The sequence below is a fragment of the Leptodactylus fuscus genome, chromosome 1, assembly GCF_031893055.1.
Source record: "Leptodactylus fuscus isolate aLepFus1 chromosome 1, aLepFus1.hap2, whole genome shotgun sequence".
NCBI lineage: Eukaryota > Metazoa > Chordata > Amphibia > Anura > Leptodactylidae > Leptodactylus > Leptodactylus fuscus.
Window position 1 is genome coordinate 185,869,290 of NC_134265.1, and position 20,193 is coordinate 185,889,482.

The window sequence follows — 20,193 nt, forward strand, 5'->3', positions numbered from 1 at the left end:
AGGTGTTTATTACAGACCACCAGGACAGACAGAAGACATGGATGAGATTTTTCACAGCAAATGACCACGCTCTCAAAGAAACATGAAATAGTGATCATGGGGGACTTCAATTACCCTGACATTCATTGGGAAACCCACACAGCCAAGAGTAAAGGCTCCATCAAATTTTTATCCTCTCTAGCAGACAACTTCATTGCCCAGCTAGTAGAAGAAAACACGAGAGGAACATCCATTTTGGACCTAGTCCTAACCAACAAAGAGCACATGGTTAAGGGACTACGGGTAGCAGGGACACTGGGATTCAGCGATCATGCTATACTTGAGTTTGGGGTTGCAAGAAGAAGAAGACCTGAGAAGACACAGACTTCAAGGCTCGACTTTAGCAGGGCAGACTTCAAGAGCCTGAAGGCAAGGGTTAGCAGAATTCCATGGTGCAAAATTCTTAAGCCCAAAAATGCACATGAAGGGTGGGAAATCTTCCGTAGGGAAATCATTAAAGCACAGGAACTAACAATACCTAGAAGGAAGAAAAATGGGAAGCACCTAAAAATATCAGGCTGGATGACCAAAAAATTACATAACCTGCTAAAAAGGAAAAAGGAAACATACAAAAAGTGGAAGATGGGAACTATACCTAAGGAAGAGTACACAGCAGTCTGCAGACTCTGCAAGACAAGCAGCAAAGGAGCTAAGGCTGAACACGAATTGAAGCTTGCAAAAGAGGCAAAGAGTAAGGTAAAAGGATTTTGGGGATATGTTAAAAGCAAAAGAAAAGTGAAGGAGACCATTGGAGTCCTGAAGAATGACAAAGGAGGAACAGTTAACATGGTGGAACAGCAGTTGGAGCTACTAAATTCATATTTTGTACCCGTCTTCTCCCAAGAAACTAATGGAAATATCGACATTAATGGTGATGGAGATGAGGGGAAGGAGGACTCCAAGCTGACTATAAGCGAAGGTCTGGTAAGAGAGCACTTAGCCAAGTTACAGGAAACCAAGTCCCCAGGACCAGATGATTTACACCCTAGAGTCCTGAAAGAGATAGCAGAGGAAATAACAGAACCCCTTGCTATAATCTTCGTTAAGTCATGGGAAACAGGAGTGGTCCCTTTAGATTGGAAAAGGGCAAATGTTGTCCCCATCTACAAAAAGGGGAAAAGGGACGATCCAGGAAATTACAGGCCGGTAAGTCTGACCTCGATAGCAGGAAAAATCTTTGAGCAAATTGTCAAGGAACATTTACTTCGGTACCTGGATGGGAAGGCATTAATTAACCAGAGACAGCACGGCTTTAGGACCAAAAAATCTTGTCAGACTAACCTGATTTCCTTCTACAACAAAATCACTGAATGGTTGGACCAAGGGAATGCCGTGGACATAGTATATGTTGACTTCAGTAAGGCATTTGATAAAGTATCACATAACCTTCTTATTGAAAAAATGATTAAGTATGGCTTTGACAAAAAATCAGTTAGATGGATTCACAACTGGCTTAATGATCGGGTACGAGTAATACTAAATGGCTACACATCGAACTGGAAGAAAGTCAAAAGCGGGGTGCCGCAGGGCTCTGTTCTGGGCCCAGTACTTTTTAATATGTTTATAAATGATCTGGACGATGGAATTATTGGGGAACTCATAAAATTTGCAGATGATACGAAGATAGGAGGAATAGCCAACACTAGAGAGGAGAGAGAGTGTATTCAAAAGGACTTAGACACACTGGAACAATGGGCTGAGGCGAACAAAATGGTATTTAACAGGGAGAAATGCAAAGTTCTACATCTGGGTAACAGAAATGTAAAAAACATATATAGTATGGGAGGAATAGAACTAAGTGATAGCATAGGGGAAAAGGACTTGGGCATAATAGTAGATCACAAATTCAACATGAGCCAACAGTGCGGTGCTGCTGCAAAAAAGGCTAATAAAATTCTGGGATGTATTAAGACAAGCATTGAATCTAGATCAAGAGAGGTCATTATTCCGCTGTACTCTACCCTGGTCAGACCACACCTGGAATACTGTGTACAGTTCTGGGCGCCTCAATTCAAGAAAGACATCGATATATTGGAGCAAGTCCAGAGAAGAGCAACCAAAATGGTGGAAGGTCTGCAAACCATGTCCTATGAGGAGCGGCTAAAAGAACTGGGATTGTTTAGTTTGCAGAAGAGAAGGCTGAGGGGAGATTTAATAGCAGTCTACAAATATCTGAAAGGTAGTCACAGTGCAGAGGGATCTACCCTATTCTCACTAGCACAAGGAAGTACAAGAAGCAATGGGATGAAACTAAAGGGAAAGAGATACAGATTAGACATTAGGAAAAACTTTCTGACAGTGAGGGTAGCGAGAGAGTGGAATAGGCTGCCACGGGAGGTGGTGGGCACTCCATCAATGGAAATCTTCAAGCGGAATCTGGATAAACATATAGCTGGGATGATTTAGGAAAACCTGCACTCGCAGGGGGTTGGACCCGATGGCCCTTGAGGTCCCTTCCAACTCTACCATAAGAAGAAATAAGAAGAAATAGATGATCACCCTACTTTAGTCATAACCTAGGGACCCAAATGGCATAAAACAAATTGGAACTTCTTATAGATGTAGTAACATCAGGCCTTAGAATTCCATCATTTGGAATTTACATATTAAATCAGTAGTCGGCATGATGGCTCAGTGGTTAGCACTGCAGGCTTGCCGCGTTGGAGTCCTAGGTTCAAATCCTGCCAAGAACAATATCTGCAAGGTCTTTGTATGTTCTCCCCGTGTCTGCGTCGGTTTCCTACCAAAGACATACTGATAGGAGAAAACCAAAAAAATATATACATATATATTTATATTATTAAATTACTGTTGTGGTTTCCTCTTGCGTTAGTTAATCCTTAGCTAAATGCTTGGCTTGCGCATTTTCAACTACTCCAATTGTACAAACTAATAAAAAATAAATGCAAAGACAACAGACCAATGTTTTATTTTTAGATGTTATACAAAATCTTCAATTCTCATTTACTGGGAAACTTCTATTCAACAATGGCTGGATTTCCCTGAGATCAAAAATATTACTTCATCAAAACAAGGTTAAAAGGGAAATTGTTTGGTCTAAAATGGCTCTTTAACCCATAATCGTTCCATGGAGGGGACTTTAACTAGATCAGAAAAACACCTCTGTGGCCATAAAGCAATAATGTAACCAAAGCCGAGATATTGGGCACTGATTCCAGAGGACAGCCAGAATGTTTGCAACTGTCTGGCAAACAGAGCTCATCCCCAATGCACTTGCAGGCTGATTTGCATGTCCTAAAAGTGTAACTCTCATACTCGCACATCTCCACTGCTCCGGTGCCGTCTGACATGTCCTCCGGTGAAACTCCTTGCTGGCTGTGATGTCCCTAATCCGGACCGCTGAGGCCAATCAGCGGCATCAGGAAGTGATGTCACGTCACATCAACGGACTGGCAGGACCAGAGTGTGTTGGGAGGGACTGGAGCACCAGTGAAAGGTATGTTGTTTTTTTCTTATACCCACCCCCATTTAAAATATATATATATATATATATATATATATATATATATATATTAATTAGACAACTCCTTTAAGTACTATCTATAAAACAGAATCTGAGATATCAATGTTTAAAAAAAAGTAAAGAATTTTAACTTAACATACAGCCGTTCATGCTCTATATAAAATCACATTCTCGACTCAGATTTAACTAGTGATATCCAATTATTTTGCAGCTAGTACTTATGTCTTGGCAGCATATGAAAGCTGCTATAAAACCAGACATACAACCATTTGAAGTTACAGTCCCCCCATTTGGTAAATACTACAACTCTACATACTGCATTTATGAGGTTATACAGCCTAAATGTTTTGGTTTTTTTTTTTCATTTTTTTTATTAGACTGGGGGAGGTAAAAAAACAAAACAAAAACACTCACTTTTCCCTGATGCTCTGATATCCTCCTGCTCGACTGTCACATTTTAAAATGAGGATTATCTATGTGTTGCATTATCAGCTTGTGGACACAGAGGGCACTACATGGCACAGTTATATGTTTGGGGCAATTTCAGCCTGACAGACTCACTTTAATTTTACAGTCAAGGAATGAAAGAATCTTTTATGGCATAGGGTAGATACCTATACAAAGTGTCTGACTCCTAGATCAGTCATTTTGGCACCTAGAAAGTCTTCTCATTCTGTTCAGCAACTAATTAACAGTTTTGGATTTCTTTTTCCTTTGCTTAATTATAAATAAGCTCTCATCTACTGCCGCGCATTTTCCTTTTCTTTGTCCCTTTTTGCCTTTTTTGACTCGACCATCTAATTCCTCATTTTGGCTGAAATGTTTAAAGAATATATGTCCAGATTTTTGGGGGGCTTTTTTAAATTTTTTAGACTTTTCAGGTTTTCCCCTAGGAAAGTATTCTTCAACTTCCTCGTACTGAACGAACTTTTTCTTTTTTTTATTTTTGAACCGCTTAAGGGAATCTACGGCAAAGCTATCTTCCACTTTTTTTTTACTTTTCTTATTTTTTGCATTCCATTGCTTTAGTTTTTTATAAAGCTGAGCATTATCCTCTGTATCCTCTATGTATGATTCTTCAGCCTCAAAAGTCACTAGTCCAGCTTCTTGAAGTTCTGTTGAGAGATGGAAGAGGAGGAGTGAAAAATAATGAATACTTTGCTGCATTCTAGTTTTTTCTATATTACATTTAGCTTACGTGTTGGACAATAAGACAATTTTTAGCAAGAAGAAATCTTGCTGAAATGGTCCTGCATCTTATAGTCCAGAGTCATGGTGGTTCCGTCAGTCAGACTTCCCCGATCACTTCCTTTATGATCAGACACAGCTCTTACAAAGCACTGTGACTGATCACTGAATTCCCGCATGTCAGAGCTGCCTCCTCCCTCTGTAATAGTTATAGTGACTGCTCTGCTGCACTCTGCCTCCTACAGCCAAACAGCCAGCTTTCCTGCTCTGTGCACCCTTTTCTCTGTCCCCATCATAATTCTCCTGAGATGCCTGACAGGATCATGTTTGGAGAGATTGTGCTTGTGTGCAGACATCCACTGCAGAGCACTCAGGCCGTTCAGCCACAGGTCAGTCTGGTGCTATGCTATGGTAATTTTTCTATTAACGCATTTGAAGTCACTCCTTTCCAAGAGTGACCCCAGCGTCAAGAGAATATAATACTACCTCACAAGCAACTACACTGAATTACACTGATAGCTGCCATTAACACTCCATACTCCTTTACTTGATCCTGCTGGTAAACGGTCAAGTAGTGTGAACTGCAGCGGCATGTACTCTATTTTTAACAATATACCACACTGTCCCTACTGTCTATATACTGCCAGACATGTAAAACCTTGCTACTTTTTTGGACTCAATTCATGTTCGTTTTCAAAATTTAGATGAAATAAACACAAAATAGGCAGCAAGGTGGCTCAGTGGTTAGCATTGCAGCGCTGGAGTCCTGGGTTCTAATCCTGCCAAGGACAAAATCTGCAAGGAGTTTGTATATTCTCCCCGCACTTGCATGGATTTCATCCCACACTCCAAAGACATACTGATAGGGACCCCCTCCCCCCCCAAATATCCGAATGCTCCCCATAATAATAAATAATCTATTACTGTAACGTAGAAGAGAGGTTATTGTTTGCTTCTATAGCAATTCATACAGTAAATCACAAAACAGCTATATAGACATGTGTCGGGTGTCTGTCCAGAACAGAAAGCAAAATTAAATGCTTATAATATGTGACATGTATGCAAATATAATGTAATCATAAAAACATCTGTACATATACTACATTGATGTCATCAGAAATATACCTGTCAGCTTCCGTTTTGCCCTCTGGTTCCTTCTACTGATTTCATGATTCTTATCATAAGTGAACACAAGCTCACAACTGGGGTACACTGAGCTATACATTCTCCTTTCATTGCACTCCTGAAAAACAATAAGGACAATCATTTTATTCATTATGGAGGGTGAATAGGCAAGAATAAAGAACCTTATGTTTTAGAATGTTACACTATTGCTGCAAGTAAAGTTGGACATCAAAATTCAAGGGAGCAAGGGAGCAGATTTATGAAGACTGGCGTTACTCACACCAGTCTTCATAGCCCTGGAGCTGGCGGAGGGTGCGCCTGATACAGAGGTTTGCAAAAGTATTCATATACCTTGAACTTTTTCACATTTTGTCACTTTACAACCACAAACTTAAAATGTATTTTATTGAGATTTTAAGTGATAAACCCAACTCAAAATGGAAAATGATACATGGTTTTCAAAATCTTAATCAAATAAAAATCTGAAAAGTGTGACATGCAAAAGTATTCAGAGCCCCTATATCAGTACTTTGTAGAGACACCTTTCTCTGCAAATACAACCGCAAGTGAGATTTTTGCCCATTCTTTGCAAAATAGCTGAAGCTCAGCCAGATTGGATGGAGAGCGTCTGTGAACAGCAATTTTCACATCTTGTCACAGATGCTCAATGAGATTTAGGTCCAGACTTTGACTGGGCCATTCTAACACATGAATATTCTTTGATCTAAACCATTCCACTGTAACCCTGGCTGTAGGTTTAGGGTCAATGTCTTGCTGGAAGGTGAATCTCCTTCCCAGTCTCAAGTCTTTTGTAGCACCCAACAGGTTTTCATCCAGGACTGTCCTGTATTTAGCTCCACCTATCTTCGCATCAACTCTGATCAGCTTCCCTGTCCATGCAGAAGAAAAGCCTCCCCCCAGCATGATGCTGCCTCCACCATGTTTCACAGTGGAGATGGTGTGTTCAGTGTTACTTTTTCTGCCATACGAAGCACTTTACATTTAAACCAAAAAGTTCAAATTTGGTCACATCTGACCAGAGCACCTTCTTCTACACATTTGCTGTATCCTCTATATGGCTTGAGGCTAACTGCAAATGGCAGTTTTAATGTCTTTCTTCAACAATGGATTTCTGCAGTACCTCCACAGTGACCATGGGCCTTTTGGCTGCTTCTCTGACCAGTGCTCTCTTTGCACAATCTGTTAGTTTGAGTGGATGGCCATGTCTTGGTAGGTTTGTAGTTGTAGAATACTTTTTCCATTTTAAGATGATGGATAGAACAGTGCTCCTTGGGATATGTTTTTATAACCTAACCTTGCTTTAAGCTTCTACACAATTTTATCTCTGTCTTGTCTGGTGAGTTCCTTGGTCTTCATGATGCTGTTTGTTCACTAGTGTTCTGTAACAAACCACTGAAACCTTCACTGAACAGGTGTATTTATAACTGAGACCAAATTACACACAGCTGGACTCTATTAACTAATTAATTATGTGACTTTTGAAAGCAACTGATTGCACTGGATTTTATTTAGGAGAATTAGAGTACAGGGGTATGAATACGTTTGCACGTCACACTTTTCAGATTTTTTTTATTTATTTTTTTATTTTAAAAACCATGTATCATTTGCATTCCACTTCCTAATTCTGTGATACTATGTGTTTGTTATCAATTAAAATCTCAATATAATACATTGGTAAGTTTTTGCTTGTAAGGTGACAGAATGTAAAAAAGTTCAAGGAGTATGAATACTTTTGTAAGTCATTGTATATGACGAGGCGCACCCTCTGTTGAGCTGTGCTCTAACAGGAAATATATATGCCAGCTGGTAGCATCAAATTTCTGTTTGGATGGAATCAATGGCCCGATCCCCTGAATGCCTTCACCACAAAGCCATTTTAGGAAATTGGCAAGGTGGGAACAGATTTTAAAACTGGCGTACAAGGCTTAGTAAATGTGGGCCAATGTTCTCCAGCAGCCTTAAAGGGGTTTGCACCTCCATCTGTATGAAACTATACTTGCACAAGGGTTAGTCACTCTGTAAGGGAATATGTTTCTAAAGTGGGCAAATCATTTTAACATAGGCAACCTGGCAATTATATATTTCATATTTTTTGCATTGGATATTTTTCATATGTATAACTGCAGTCTGTTTCTCCAGGTATAACTGAGTAAACCTCAAAAAAGGGCAAATGCAAAAAAAAACAAAACCCACATAGGGACCCTTTTTTATAACTATAATGCAATATAATAAAATTTGTCATGAATAATAATATACATTAAATAGGAGTGGTAGAAATGACAAATAGTAAAAAAAAAATAAAAAAAAATAAAAAAAAATGGAATGCCAGCCTTTTTGGAGTTTTTGACTGATTCGACCAGGCAGGATTGATTCTTCTTTTGCTCCTCAGCATCCCCAGCTGCACCCACAAGGCACTCCATGATTGTGCCAGTCGCACTATGCTGTTTCACAGGAGTTCCCTCCACCCCCTACTCCTCCACAACCAGCTGGCTAAGTGGTTCCAGGACAGCTGACCACTTTGCCCCAGCACGTGGAGGTGGTAAGCGTGTCAGTTATGCTCAATACTCGTGCCACGCCAGTGCAATCCTGTAGCCTTGCTGTCCACAGCTATGCTTTACAGGACTATTCTGGGTTCAATCCCCAGACAGTATTGATTGGATAGTGACATATCCTTTAGCCAATGGCAGTGTGAGACAGGATGACATGGATGTCAAATAATTCACACCTATCAACTGAGATAACTTTTGATGTTGGTTATTTTTCGATAATTGTTCATCCATAGCTGACATATTTGTTTTATACACAAACTCAATAAAAACTGATCGAACCATAAAAATATGAAAATACTCACATAGCCACAATGACCTCTCCTGCCACAATTACAGCAGTAGATAATAGCTTTTGGGCTACAAGCAGTGTTGGATGTCCTCAATGGTCCAGGTACCACCTAAAATAAAAAAAACAAAACAACACATAATTTCAAACACTTTTAAAAGGAATGTTTCATCAAAATCAAGATTTAACATGAATCAAGATTTATGTTAAAGGGAGTCTGTAAGCAGGAAAATCAGTATCAAACTAATGACAGTACCTTGGTAGGGCTGCTTCTAAAATTTGCAAAGATGCGTTTTTTATTCTGCATTGCAGCTTCAACTTCGTGAAAATCTAGCTGAAAAGGGCTTTAGGAGGCGTGTCTTCTCCTGCTTGGACTTCATTCTCTTATCTAGATAATCACCCCTAACCCCCTCCCCTCATTATTACAATGTAAGAGAACACCTCTATTATTCGTAACAGGTGATGGTTACAGCTTATATATCCCTCTCTCTGCACAAGGACATCTGCACAGGTCACTGGGCATGTCTAAAAAAATTCACCTATAGACTTCAATAGTCTGTAGACCATTGTTGTTTATGAAAAACCCATCCAGTATCAATGTAAAAATATGCAAAGAATACACAAGACTATAAGTTATATCAATCAATAAATAATTTATTAAACATAATACTTAAAACATTTAATAAATAATAAATGTAATAAATTATTGATTGATTGATATACCGTATTTTATAGTCTTGTGTATTCTTTGCATATTTTTACATTGATACTGTATGGGTTTTTCATATCTTTTGTTGGGTATCAATGTTGTAATATACCAGTCTTGAGATTTTTTTGGTTGGCTGTCCTATTGTTGTTTATGATCCATGTAGCTGCTGTAAAGCATATCTCTAGATGCTGCTAACAGGAACTTGATGGAAGCCCCCACAAAGAAGTATAGGAAATGGAATTTAAAAAAAAAAAAAATACTACTAACTAATCTATACTCAGAAGATAAAAACAGATTAGAAATAAATAGGTTTCACTATCTGGTTTTGATTTTGCGAACAGCAGTCAGAGTTGCCAAATCCTACACTGCCCTTAGGTACGGATCAGAAATCAATCTCTCAATGCAAATCTATGGGATTCACATTGCTTGTCTTGTGGACTTGCACAGATAAAATCACTTCCGGTCTACACAACAGATATTGTGTGAATTAGTGAGACAACCTGACACAATGGGAGACTAGAAGAGAGGAGAGAGGAATTATGTGCCTCATGAACACATTAACAGCATAGCTGTTTACTAGATTCCCATTGCTATGGGTCATACTCTATTAATTGGAACAGCACTTCTGCTACTATTTTATACTATATTGTGGCTAGATCCAGATCTGTAGAGACCTGCTTAATAGCACAAAAAGCAAACTAATATTCACAACATGAAAATTATTCTAATACTAAGCATCTTATGTATATGTATAATGAAGGCATATTTTGCTTTGACATTCCTACAACCAGCTGTTACTTGGCCAACGCTTGTCAGGTTTACAATAAGAACTGCATAGAAAAAGGTTAGGAGAAGAGTGACTGATAAGGTGCCTCCCCTGAAACAAATGTCACATCCAGGGAGCTCAATCTATTTTTTTTTTTTCGAGTTGTTTAAACCACATATTCTTGGAGTAGCTGAAATGGCAATTTTGGTTATTGTGTCTGCATGAAGGCATAGATAGCTAGGTATCATTGTAAATTTTTATCAAACCCATTTTTTTTTTTTTTTTTTTAAAGAAAATATGACCTAGGAAGAAAAAAAAAAGAATTCCCATGTAAAGTGATGGGTATGTCGTAAGGCTGGGTGATTTATCGAAAAATAAGTGAAATTGAACATCAGCCAGGATAACCAACATGATTTTGTTCATATTTTGATTTGATTTTCAGTTGATACAATATTTTGAGCTTCTACTGCAGTTTCAATAGGACCGAACACACCAAGACTGAACTGCTATTATACTGTGGGGTCACCTCAGAGTATAATGAGCAGGGATCAAAGGGAGATTATCAAACATGAAAAATAGTGTTACTCACCTCTCCTGGGCTCCAGCATAATTCTGTGGTCTCTTATACTTGTGTCACAATGTGACCCACTTAGGCCTAAGCAAAAGCCTCAGCTGTCCATGACGTCAGTCATAATTGCCGAAGATGAGGGGCCACACGGTGGCTCAGTGGTTAGCACTGCAGCCTTGCAGCGCTGGAGTCCTGGTGTTCAAATCCCGCCAAGGGCAAAAATCCATCTGCAAGGAGTTTGTATGTTCTCCCCGTGTTTGCATGGATTTCCATCCCATATTCCAAAAAGACATACTGATAGGGAAAAATGTACATTGTGAGCTCTATGTGGGGCTCACAATCTACATTATTAAAAAAAAAAATAAATAAAAAAAAAAAAATAATTGCCGAAGATGGAGTTGTGCCAGAACCCAGGAGAGGTGAGTAACACAAAATTTTGTGTTTGATCATCTCTCTTGGGCCTGAAGAGACACCAGATTATAATAGCAGTTCTGGTTTGCCCATGTTTGAACTAAACTGCTAGGTGATCCTCACAAGTTAAGTCTCACAATGTTTGCCCACCACATACTCATGCTTTAAAAGGTGGTTAAAAAGAAATGTGACCTAAATAATTGTCTTAATCATGACCAAGGTTAAAATGTCTGATTAATCAAGATTTTCAATTAGGTTGTAATCACCCAGCCCTAGTATACCTGGTAAGTCCCAAAATTTTTAATTTATAAAAAGGTATCATGTTAAAAAATAAACTGGAAAATTAGCCAGCTTTGCAGAACACTCTAAATTCTGTTACTATGGTATGCTATGTGGATGAATGGCTCATTTCAGGTCCTGTCACAACATCTGTATTAGGTTAAAGCAGGGGTCTCAAACTCGTGGCCCGCGCCCCAGCCTGCCAGTGTCCAGAGATAACTCTCAGCCTGCGCTGTGAACAGACAGACACCGGGGATCCCTGGGCGGCCACATAACGCCGCTGTCTTCTGCTCACACGATCCGCCTCAGCCCCGCCCACAGGCACGTCCGGCCCCGCCCACAAGCCCACCCAGTCACGCCCATAGGCCCATCCCGGTCCCGCCCATAGGCCCGCCCTAGTAGATCTTTTGCCTTGGTCAGCTAATAAAATAGCTCACACACTGAAAAAGTGTGAGCACCCCTGCTCTAGACTCTGTGGAGACCCCGCAGTGCTTCATGGATGAGAAACCTCATAAGTTTTGGCTTCGGGTCCAAATCTAAGGCTAACATATCATTGTGTGGGGGCCAAAAAAGAGGGCAGTATAATGTGTTGTAAATACTGTACGTAAATATTTTTTAAAAAAATAAAATCACGTCCATATGACTCAATTCATCCTCTGAAATATGCCTAGAAGTAGAACCATGATGACGACTGAACTAAACACTAATATGCATAATACTCTGAGCTACAGCTAAAATGTATTTAGATCTTGGAATAGATAACTTAGTTCAGCACAGTTATGCCAAAAAAAAAAAAAAAAGACTAAGAAAAGATGTATTTTGAAAATGATGCAAAATAAACAAAATACATAAAAAAGTTGATCAACAGATAGAAGGAGGAGAAACATGGATGCAGTTCCCCTGCCTTCTTTTGTCACCAATATTTAAATATTGTCTATTTGTTAGGTGATATCTTGAAGATTACTTCACTATCAGTATATAGAGAGTAATAGCTTGGTAGATAGCATTACCTATAAGGAGGCCATCCCATCTGCTCTTCTTGCTGAAAACCTTTCATGCACCAGTAAACCCGGTAAATATCAGAAGATAAAGGATGAGTCTACCACGCCAAGGATTTAAGTCCTAATGTCTCCTCAAAGTGCTGGTGATGCAAAGATTACAAATCATTTTTTCTTAAATGTGATTTTTACATAACCCTTTTTTCTGCTTGAGTAGTTAGTCCAGAATGAATGAATGCCATTAAAACACTTAATCATTATCTGGGCACTGGCCTCCACTACTAGGAATCTCCATGACAAAGACCAGAAGATCAGACAGGAAAACTGCCTGTGCACAGTGTGCCTGCTGGTAATACTATATGCAAATGGAGGCTCTGGACAGCTCCCCCAGTGACCTTGAACCAGCCCTTATCGGAACGGACTCCAATATGCAGTTCCTGTTTGCAAGCCAAACCTTATTACTATGCGTGATCAAGAGTATTAATGAAAGACAGATCCACAACATGAATAATTACTAATATCTATATCTTTCAAAGGCGCCACACAATGACATTTCCATATTACAGCGTTCCCTTACTTGGAGTAGAGGAATGTACTTTTATGTATGCTGATAGTTATGTTATTTAGTCTAGCAAACTATAGAATGTGCTGTCAATTGTAAAGTACAAGGATTTGTGTATTATACGAAAGAAGCAATTAAAGAAAAGCTAGAGAGAGCTGTATGAATAAATCCTCATTTTACGGAATAGTAAAATGACTATAATGCATAACTTGACATATGCATCATTAATGAAGATAATATATGAATGTGTAAAAATAGATAGATTTCCACAATCGGACAAGTAATATCTAAATGAATGTGTGATATACCACAGCTGATATTTAGTAAGTGATCCAATATACCAACATTCATACATAATCAGCTTATTTTGGTAGGAATGGGTTATTCAGATGTCTGATCAGTCCATAAACTCTATCAGTAGGAACAACCTGTTTGGTTGCTAGGTAATGTTAAAATGGTTTCTAGGATTACATTTTTTTTTTTTTTTTTTTAAAGAAACGTCTGGTACTACAGTTCAGAGACATTTTTCTAATCCTGAACAGTTCTATTAAAGTGTACCTCCAATTATAGTCCATTTTCTAGCAGATTCATAGTGCATTTAAATATAAGAAACTTTGTTATATATCTTATTAAGGAGATCTGTTTCATCATGACTTATTAAGGGCTCGTTCACATCAGCGTTGTGAACTCCGTTCTCCAGGTTTCCGTTTCCTGCCTAAAACAGAGGCAGGAGACGGAAACCTGCAGGAGTCTCTCTCACCCATTCATTTGAATGGGTGAGAGAGATGTCCGGCCGTGAGCGGCGGTGAGCGAAAACCGGGTTTTATAATCCGGACACAGAGTCGGACATGCAGTACTCTGTGTCTGGATAAAAAAAATCCGGTTTCGCGGCGGAGAGCCTAAAACGCTCACCGCCGCTCACGGCCGGACCCGGTCTGTGCTTTCCGTCTTCTGGCATGCAGAAGACGGAAAGCACAGAACGGAAAGAAGAACGCAGGTGTGAACCTAGCGTAAGCTGTTCTCCTGCTCCTTATCTTCAATCTGACTGTTTGTTTACATTATATCTGTCTCGGTTTTCAGTATCACACATACAACAGAATTCTCCTGCAGACTGGTTCATTTGTTTATTGCTTTATTCTGTGTATTATCAGCTTCTTATCTACACCTTATGCTGGGCTGACACTAGCATTAGGCTCTTTATCGTTCAGGTCCACATTGGGACCTGAAAGATGGAGAGAGCCTGTTCGCTTAAAAGATGGTTACCCGTGGACCTCCACCTTGTAGGACTTTTCTCAAATCAAATCAAACAAGCTTTATTGGCACGTCCGAATAGATATTTGGCATTGCCAAAGCTAGTAAAGTGTGTGTGTGTGTGTGTGTGTGTGTGTGGGGAGTTGGATTTGGTTGGGTGAGTGGTGGGTATGGGGGGGTGGGGTGGGTGGTTTGGGGTATAACAGTCTGTGGAGTCTCGTCTTCCTCTTAGTTGGTGACCGCTGTATGGGGAGGTGGGGTGGATGGTTTGGGGTATAACAGTCCGTGGAGTTTCATCTTCCTCTTAATTGGTGACCGCTATATGGGGAGGTGGAGTGGGGCGGGTGTATTGGGGTAAATATAACAGTCCGAGGAGTCTCATCTTCCTTTTATTTGGTGACAGCTGGACACGTATTGGGCAGCGATCTCCACAGTGGCCTCTTCTTCTCCCTCTCTGCCGATTTTAGCTGGAATCTGCGGTGGAGTCTCCTATGGAGACTCCAACGTAGACGAGAACGTGAACCTAGCCTTAGCAGTATTAAAAAGGAAAGGAACAGCGGAGTATAACAGCAGCAATTGGCAAATATAGCCCACTATGTTTTATTAGTCCTAAACCCCCCCCCCCACCCCCCCAAAAAAAAAAAAAAAAAAAAACAACCCAGGCCATAAATGTTTCATTTGTTGGTAAATCCATATTTCAAAATGTAGTAGACATGAAACATTGTTCATTGTTTATATACACTTAGCTTGTCTGTATTGGCTGCTGAGCCTGATACTGGAAAGGAGTCTGTCAGAAGGAAAAATCAGCATCAAGCTAATGATTTTGAAACAATTATAAGTATGAAACAATTTTATACTGTAGCATCTCTGAAAAGTTAGTAACCATTTAATCCAGACACGATTGAGCATATGATTCTGGACCAAAATGTAACTTACTTTAACCCTTAGGCGCACCAGGACGTACGGTAAAAAAAACACTGCGGCCTCTCTGAAACAGAGCGGCCGAACTAGCTGCTGGGCCTGCCGTGCTTCATAGAGCAGGGACCTGGCAGTATCGCCTGTGATTGGAGATGACTCTGATCATGGGCATTTAATCACTCAGATGCCGTGGTAAAATGCGACCATGGCATCTGAGCGGTTACTTTCGCTTTCTCTTTCTTCCAGGTAAAGGCACAGCCCCCTAGGCTTGAATATAAAAACATTTGTCCCATGCATTAAACGGTGTAGCAGGAAAAAGAATCAAAATGGCTGATCTGGCGTTTTTCCCGCCAAATTATCTCCCTAAAACAGTGAATAAAAAGTGATCAAAACAATGTACATTCCCAATGGTGGTACCAATAAAAACTACATATTGTCCCCCTAAAAAAGATGCCTTACACAGCTCTGTACACTGAAATACAAAAAAGTTACAGGGGTCAGAATATGGTGATTCAAAGAATTTTTTTTCTTCAAAAGTTAGAATTTTTATAAAATTATTAAAACATAAAAAACTATATAAATTTGGTATCCACGTGATCATACCGACCTGAAGAATAAAGCTAACATAGCATTTTTACCGCAGAGTGGAAACCCATAAGAAAACATCAGCATTGCATTTTTTTTTCTCAATTCCACCTCGTTCTGAATTGTTTTCCTGCTTCACAGTACATTGTACAAAATAATAAATGATACCATTTTAAAGTACAACTTGTCACGCAAAAATCAACACTCAGAGCCCTCACCGTGTGCATATGCGCCTCCTCGATTGCTCACTAATGGGGAATCCAGGACAGCTGTCCCAGATTCCCTGGCGGGCACTTCTTTCAGGTGTCTGTGCAAATGCACAGATACCTGAAAACTGTCATTATAGGCCACGTGTCTGAGAGACCACGACTTACACTGACAGAAGTTTGTACTTCTGCCCCGTAGCAGACACGATGATGTCATTCATCAGCACCTGCTTTGCGGTGGAAGGAGGCTGCCTGACTGCTGTGTGTGGGAGTGCAGGTAAGTAGCATGTTATACTGTGTGGGGGCCACTGTGGGGTCTGGGGGGGCTTTGTGGAGCACACTGCACTGTCTGAGAGCCACTGTGGAACACATTGTACTGTCTGGGAGCCACTGTGGGGCAGATTGTACTGTGTGAGAGCCACTATGGGGCAAATAGGACTGTGTGTATGTGTATATTACACAGTATCTGTTTTATAGCAGACAAGTGATATTACAGACTGTAATAACATTTCACGGTCACGATGTAACAGATCCTGTGCAAAGTAACTAATGAACATTACTTGTTCAAAAGTATACCAAATGCTAACTTTTACCTTTCAATACAAAGTTGTTTGTATTATTGAAAGATCTGTAAAACCCCATTCACACAAATGTATTTTGCGGGTCTGTAGCTGTCCGCGGTGTAGTAAAGTTAAATTATTGTGTTGGCACTTTGCAATAAGTTAGTAGGTTTTGGGTTGCAGTTTGGGCACTCGGTCTCTAAAAGGTTTGGCATCACGGCCCTATATGATAGTCACTTAGGCTTTTGTCAGCTTTTTGTTTGCTATTGTACAGGTAACCCTAGCAGAATTTAATATAAATAAACTCCTGGTGGTGGAAAAAAAAATCTTTTTCTTGTTGTATACTACAAATTTTTAAATGAGGTACTAACTGTGGGACACAAATTTATTCACATGATTTTGAGATTGTATTTCATATTAGTGGCAAACTCAGTGTAATAATCTTTCTGAAAATCGAACATTTGGAACTTTAATTTACAATTTTGACAAAATTTACAATTGGCATTATCTTTAACTGTTTACATTTTTTTTAGGACATTAGAAGTATTATAACGCAATTATGCAAATTTCTGAGAAAAATTTCCCAAACCCTTATTTTTAGGGACCACGTCTGCTATAAATAACCTCCATAAGTCATCCCATTTTCAAAACAACACCTCTCAAATACTTCAAACCAGCATTTAGGATGTTTGCAAATTCTTTAAGTGTTTTTCACAGGAATTAAAATAAAGCAAAAGGCGGAATTGCAACAATGTGTTCATTCAGCCCTAAAATCTACTAATTCACAAAGGGTTAAAAGGAGAACGTACACCCCACATTGTTACACAATTTATTCTGAATATAGAAATACCTCATATGTTGTTGTAAATTTCTGTATGAGTAAATGGTGGGGCTTGGAAGGAAAGAAGTACGATTTGCCTTTTGGAGGATGCCATGTTTTATTTATAGAAACCCAAAATACCAGTACAATGGCCTATGTAGTGGAAAGTGCCAACAAGTTCCAAAGTTTCCAAAATTAGGGCCACATGTCTGGAGATTTCACTTTACTGGTACTACCATCCAAAAACATTGTGGTATCCAGGATGTTCCACTTAACAATGTCACATATGTGGTCATAAAATGCAGTGGTTTAGTTAGTGTTTTGACTCCATAGTGCTGCTTCAAATAGTTTTCCAGACATTTAAGCACAGCAGATGATGGTATTCTCCCACTAAGTCCCAGGATGGGGGTAACCCTGATGTATGCTCAAACCACTTATACATTGCTTATACATCTTCCCCTTCCAGCCGTAGTAGTTTTGCCCTAAAGGACTTTTTTTGTATAATAAGATTGTGCTCAGTGTGGCCGAGCTGTAACAAAGCAAGGAGGATGAACTATGATCATGTCCCATGCCTGTAAAGGCTTGCTTTTGACAGGCCCCGGAACATCACCATATGCAGTTTAGTTGAACCCGAAGCGGTCACTTGACTGAGGATCAGAACAGTTTAGTCCTGCAATAATGCCATAGTAAGTGCATTATAAAGTTACATGAGGAGCATGGGGAATATAATATAAAAACAAAAACTGTACATCCTGGTCAACCCATTTAAAGCTTAAAGGGGTTATCTAGGAATTATCACAAACTCAGGTTGGTGGTGTGGGTGGGAAAAAAAAGCCATACCTGGCCTTTCTCGATACTCTAGTCTAACATCCCACTCCTCTTTCACTCTCGTGCCTGACTGGTCTCAGCAGTCAACTGAGCCTCTCTGATTCTGGCTTGAAAAGTCTCACCATCAGAGGAAAAGGAGACTGGGTGTGTACCCTTGTTTTACAGCTGTTCAAAGGAACTGTGGCCTTTTCATTGTTTATATAGATCCGAATACCTGGACCCATATAGTGGTGGTACAGGATATTGCAACTTCTTCTCCTTCACGAATGGGACAAAGCTATAATAAACAAGTTGCTAATTAGATGTAACCAACAAAGAAGAGGCTGCAGTTCTCACTCAAGCACTGCAGCCCCATCAAACAGGAGACTTCTTAGGAATCAGACCTTTAAGTGTAACCTCCAATTATAAAGCAACTTTTTATAAAAAGGTAAGACTTTTTATCATATTTTATTAAAAAAAATAGTTTTGTTCTTGCACTGCTGTATCTTAAAGATAACATTATACCATGGCACAATATGAGGCAATAAAATCAATTAAAGAGGTTTTCCAGCTTCCAAAAAATATATGTAAATACATGCAGTGAATCTGTGATCAAACTGCATTTACTATAATGCATCTGCCTGCTCTCAGTCTGCATGCTTTCTGCTCTCAGGGGTTGGGGGTGAGCTTGAACAAAACATCACAGGAGCATGTAACCTCAGATATGGAAGTGATTTCTTACCTGTGATTTCATTGGAGGGGAGAGCAGGGAGATGCACCATGGGAAATGTAGTTTGGTCAGATTCACTACATGTAAATAACAGTGATACAAGAAGTCTCAAGTAAAATAAAGCCAAAAAAGCTGCACAAGGAAACAGTGAGTATTCAGCACTGCAGTGCATGTATTTACAAAAAAATGGTCTATCCAGCTTCCAAAAAGTAACAGTCTCTTCCTGCTCCCCCCCCCTACAAAATATCATGTTAGTGAGTTGAACCTTCTCTGAAAACAAACAGACTGAGTCACAATGAAGAGGAGAGCATGAGAAGGAAACACATTTCTTCAGCAGGATATATTGCAAAGTTTCTTAAATTCACCTGCATTAATCACAAGACATTTGTTTTATAACTAAAGATATGCTTTAGGCATAGGCTATCAATATTGGAGAACAAAATATTATCCCCTTGAAGTATTATCTAAACAACAGAATTAAGGGTCATGCACACGAAGAGGAATTTGGGACAGTCTCCGATTCCTTTCCACTTTCCAACCCTGTGCTTCGCATCTTTCACTCACCGATCAGCCTTAGATAAATGGGGCTAGTCAGCAGTGACTTGTGTCGTAGGCTCTTCAGAAGATCGAGCGGGACACAATTTTTATGGATGTAATTTGGCAAATTTGGAAATCATTGGCAAATTCCTCAGTGTGAACATAACATGAAAGTCTCCATACATGGTTCATTAGTATATTTGAGTTGTAGAGAAGCATACGTGGGCAACCATAGGCTGCTACATGAAAAATAAAAAAAAAATAAAAAATTATATATATATCACAAAAACTATAAATCCAGAAATATAAAGAGGCAAGGTTTCTTACTTAAAAGCTACAGTGTAATAATTATCAGATAATAAATTATTTCCTAAAAGTTATTGCCAGTAAGAATGTACGACAGAAAAAAATGGGAAGAAATCTTGGCTACCCCCTCCCCCCCATGAAAAATAATGTATACTAAGGGGAAGGCTACATAGCTTTATAATAAGTTAAGATTTCAGATCCCTCCTATTCTAATATTCTTACTCCTTTGTATCCCATCAAACAGATCACCACAGTGAACGTATAAAGCAACATCCCCTCAGCTGAAGCATGAGGAATTACACTCCTCATTTCCATGGATTGCCACTTTATGATAAATAAGCCGCAGCCATGGGTCTCACTAACAGGTCCAAATAATGAAGTCTCACAGATGCAAATACAACACGGTGCCTTTAAGGCTTTATTGTCTCCTTTTTGTCTTTAGGGCTAATCCAACTGTCAAGAGAAGAAGGAGAAGAAGATAACCTGGT

The 20,193-nt window shown here is 39.4% G+C and overlaps 1 protein-coding gene across 1 annotated transcript in view; it reads right to left on the bottom strand.

The window, feature by feature from the left end:
- Positions 1-2,980: 2,980 nt before the first annotated feature.
- ZCCHC7 (zinc finger CCHC-type containing 7) overlaps positions 2,981-20,193 on the bottom strand; it is a 140,062-nt gene continuing 122,849 nt past the window's right edge. Inside the window, exons 7-9 of the mRNA XM_075280441.1 lie at positions 8,709-8,804; positions 5,837-5,954; positions 2,981-4,638 (exon numbers count right to left, since the gene is read on the bottom strand). Coding sequence (XP_075136542.1) covers positions 4,208-4,638; positions 5,837-5,954; positions 8,709-8,804 — 645 coding nt within the window. The 3' untranslated portion in view covers positions 2,981-4,207. The remainder of the gene's footprint in view (positions 4,639-5,836; positions 5,955-8,708; positions 8,805-20,193) is intronic.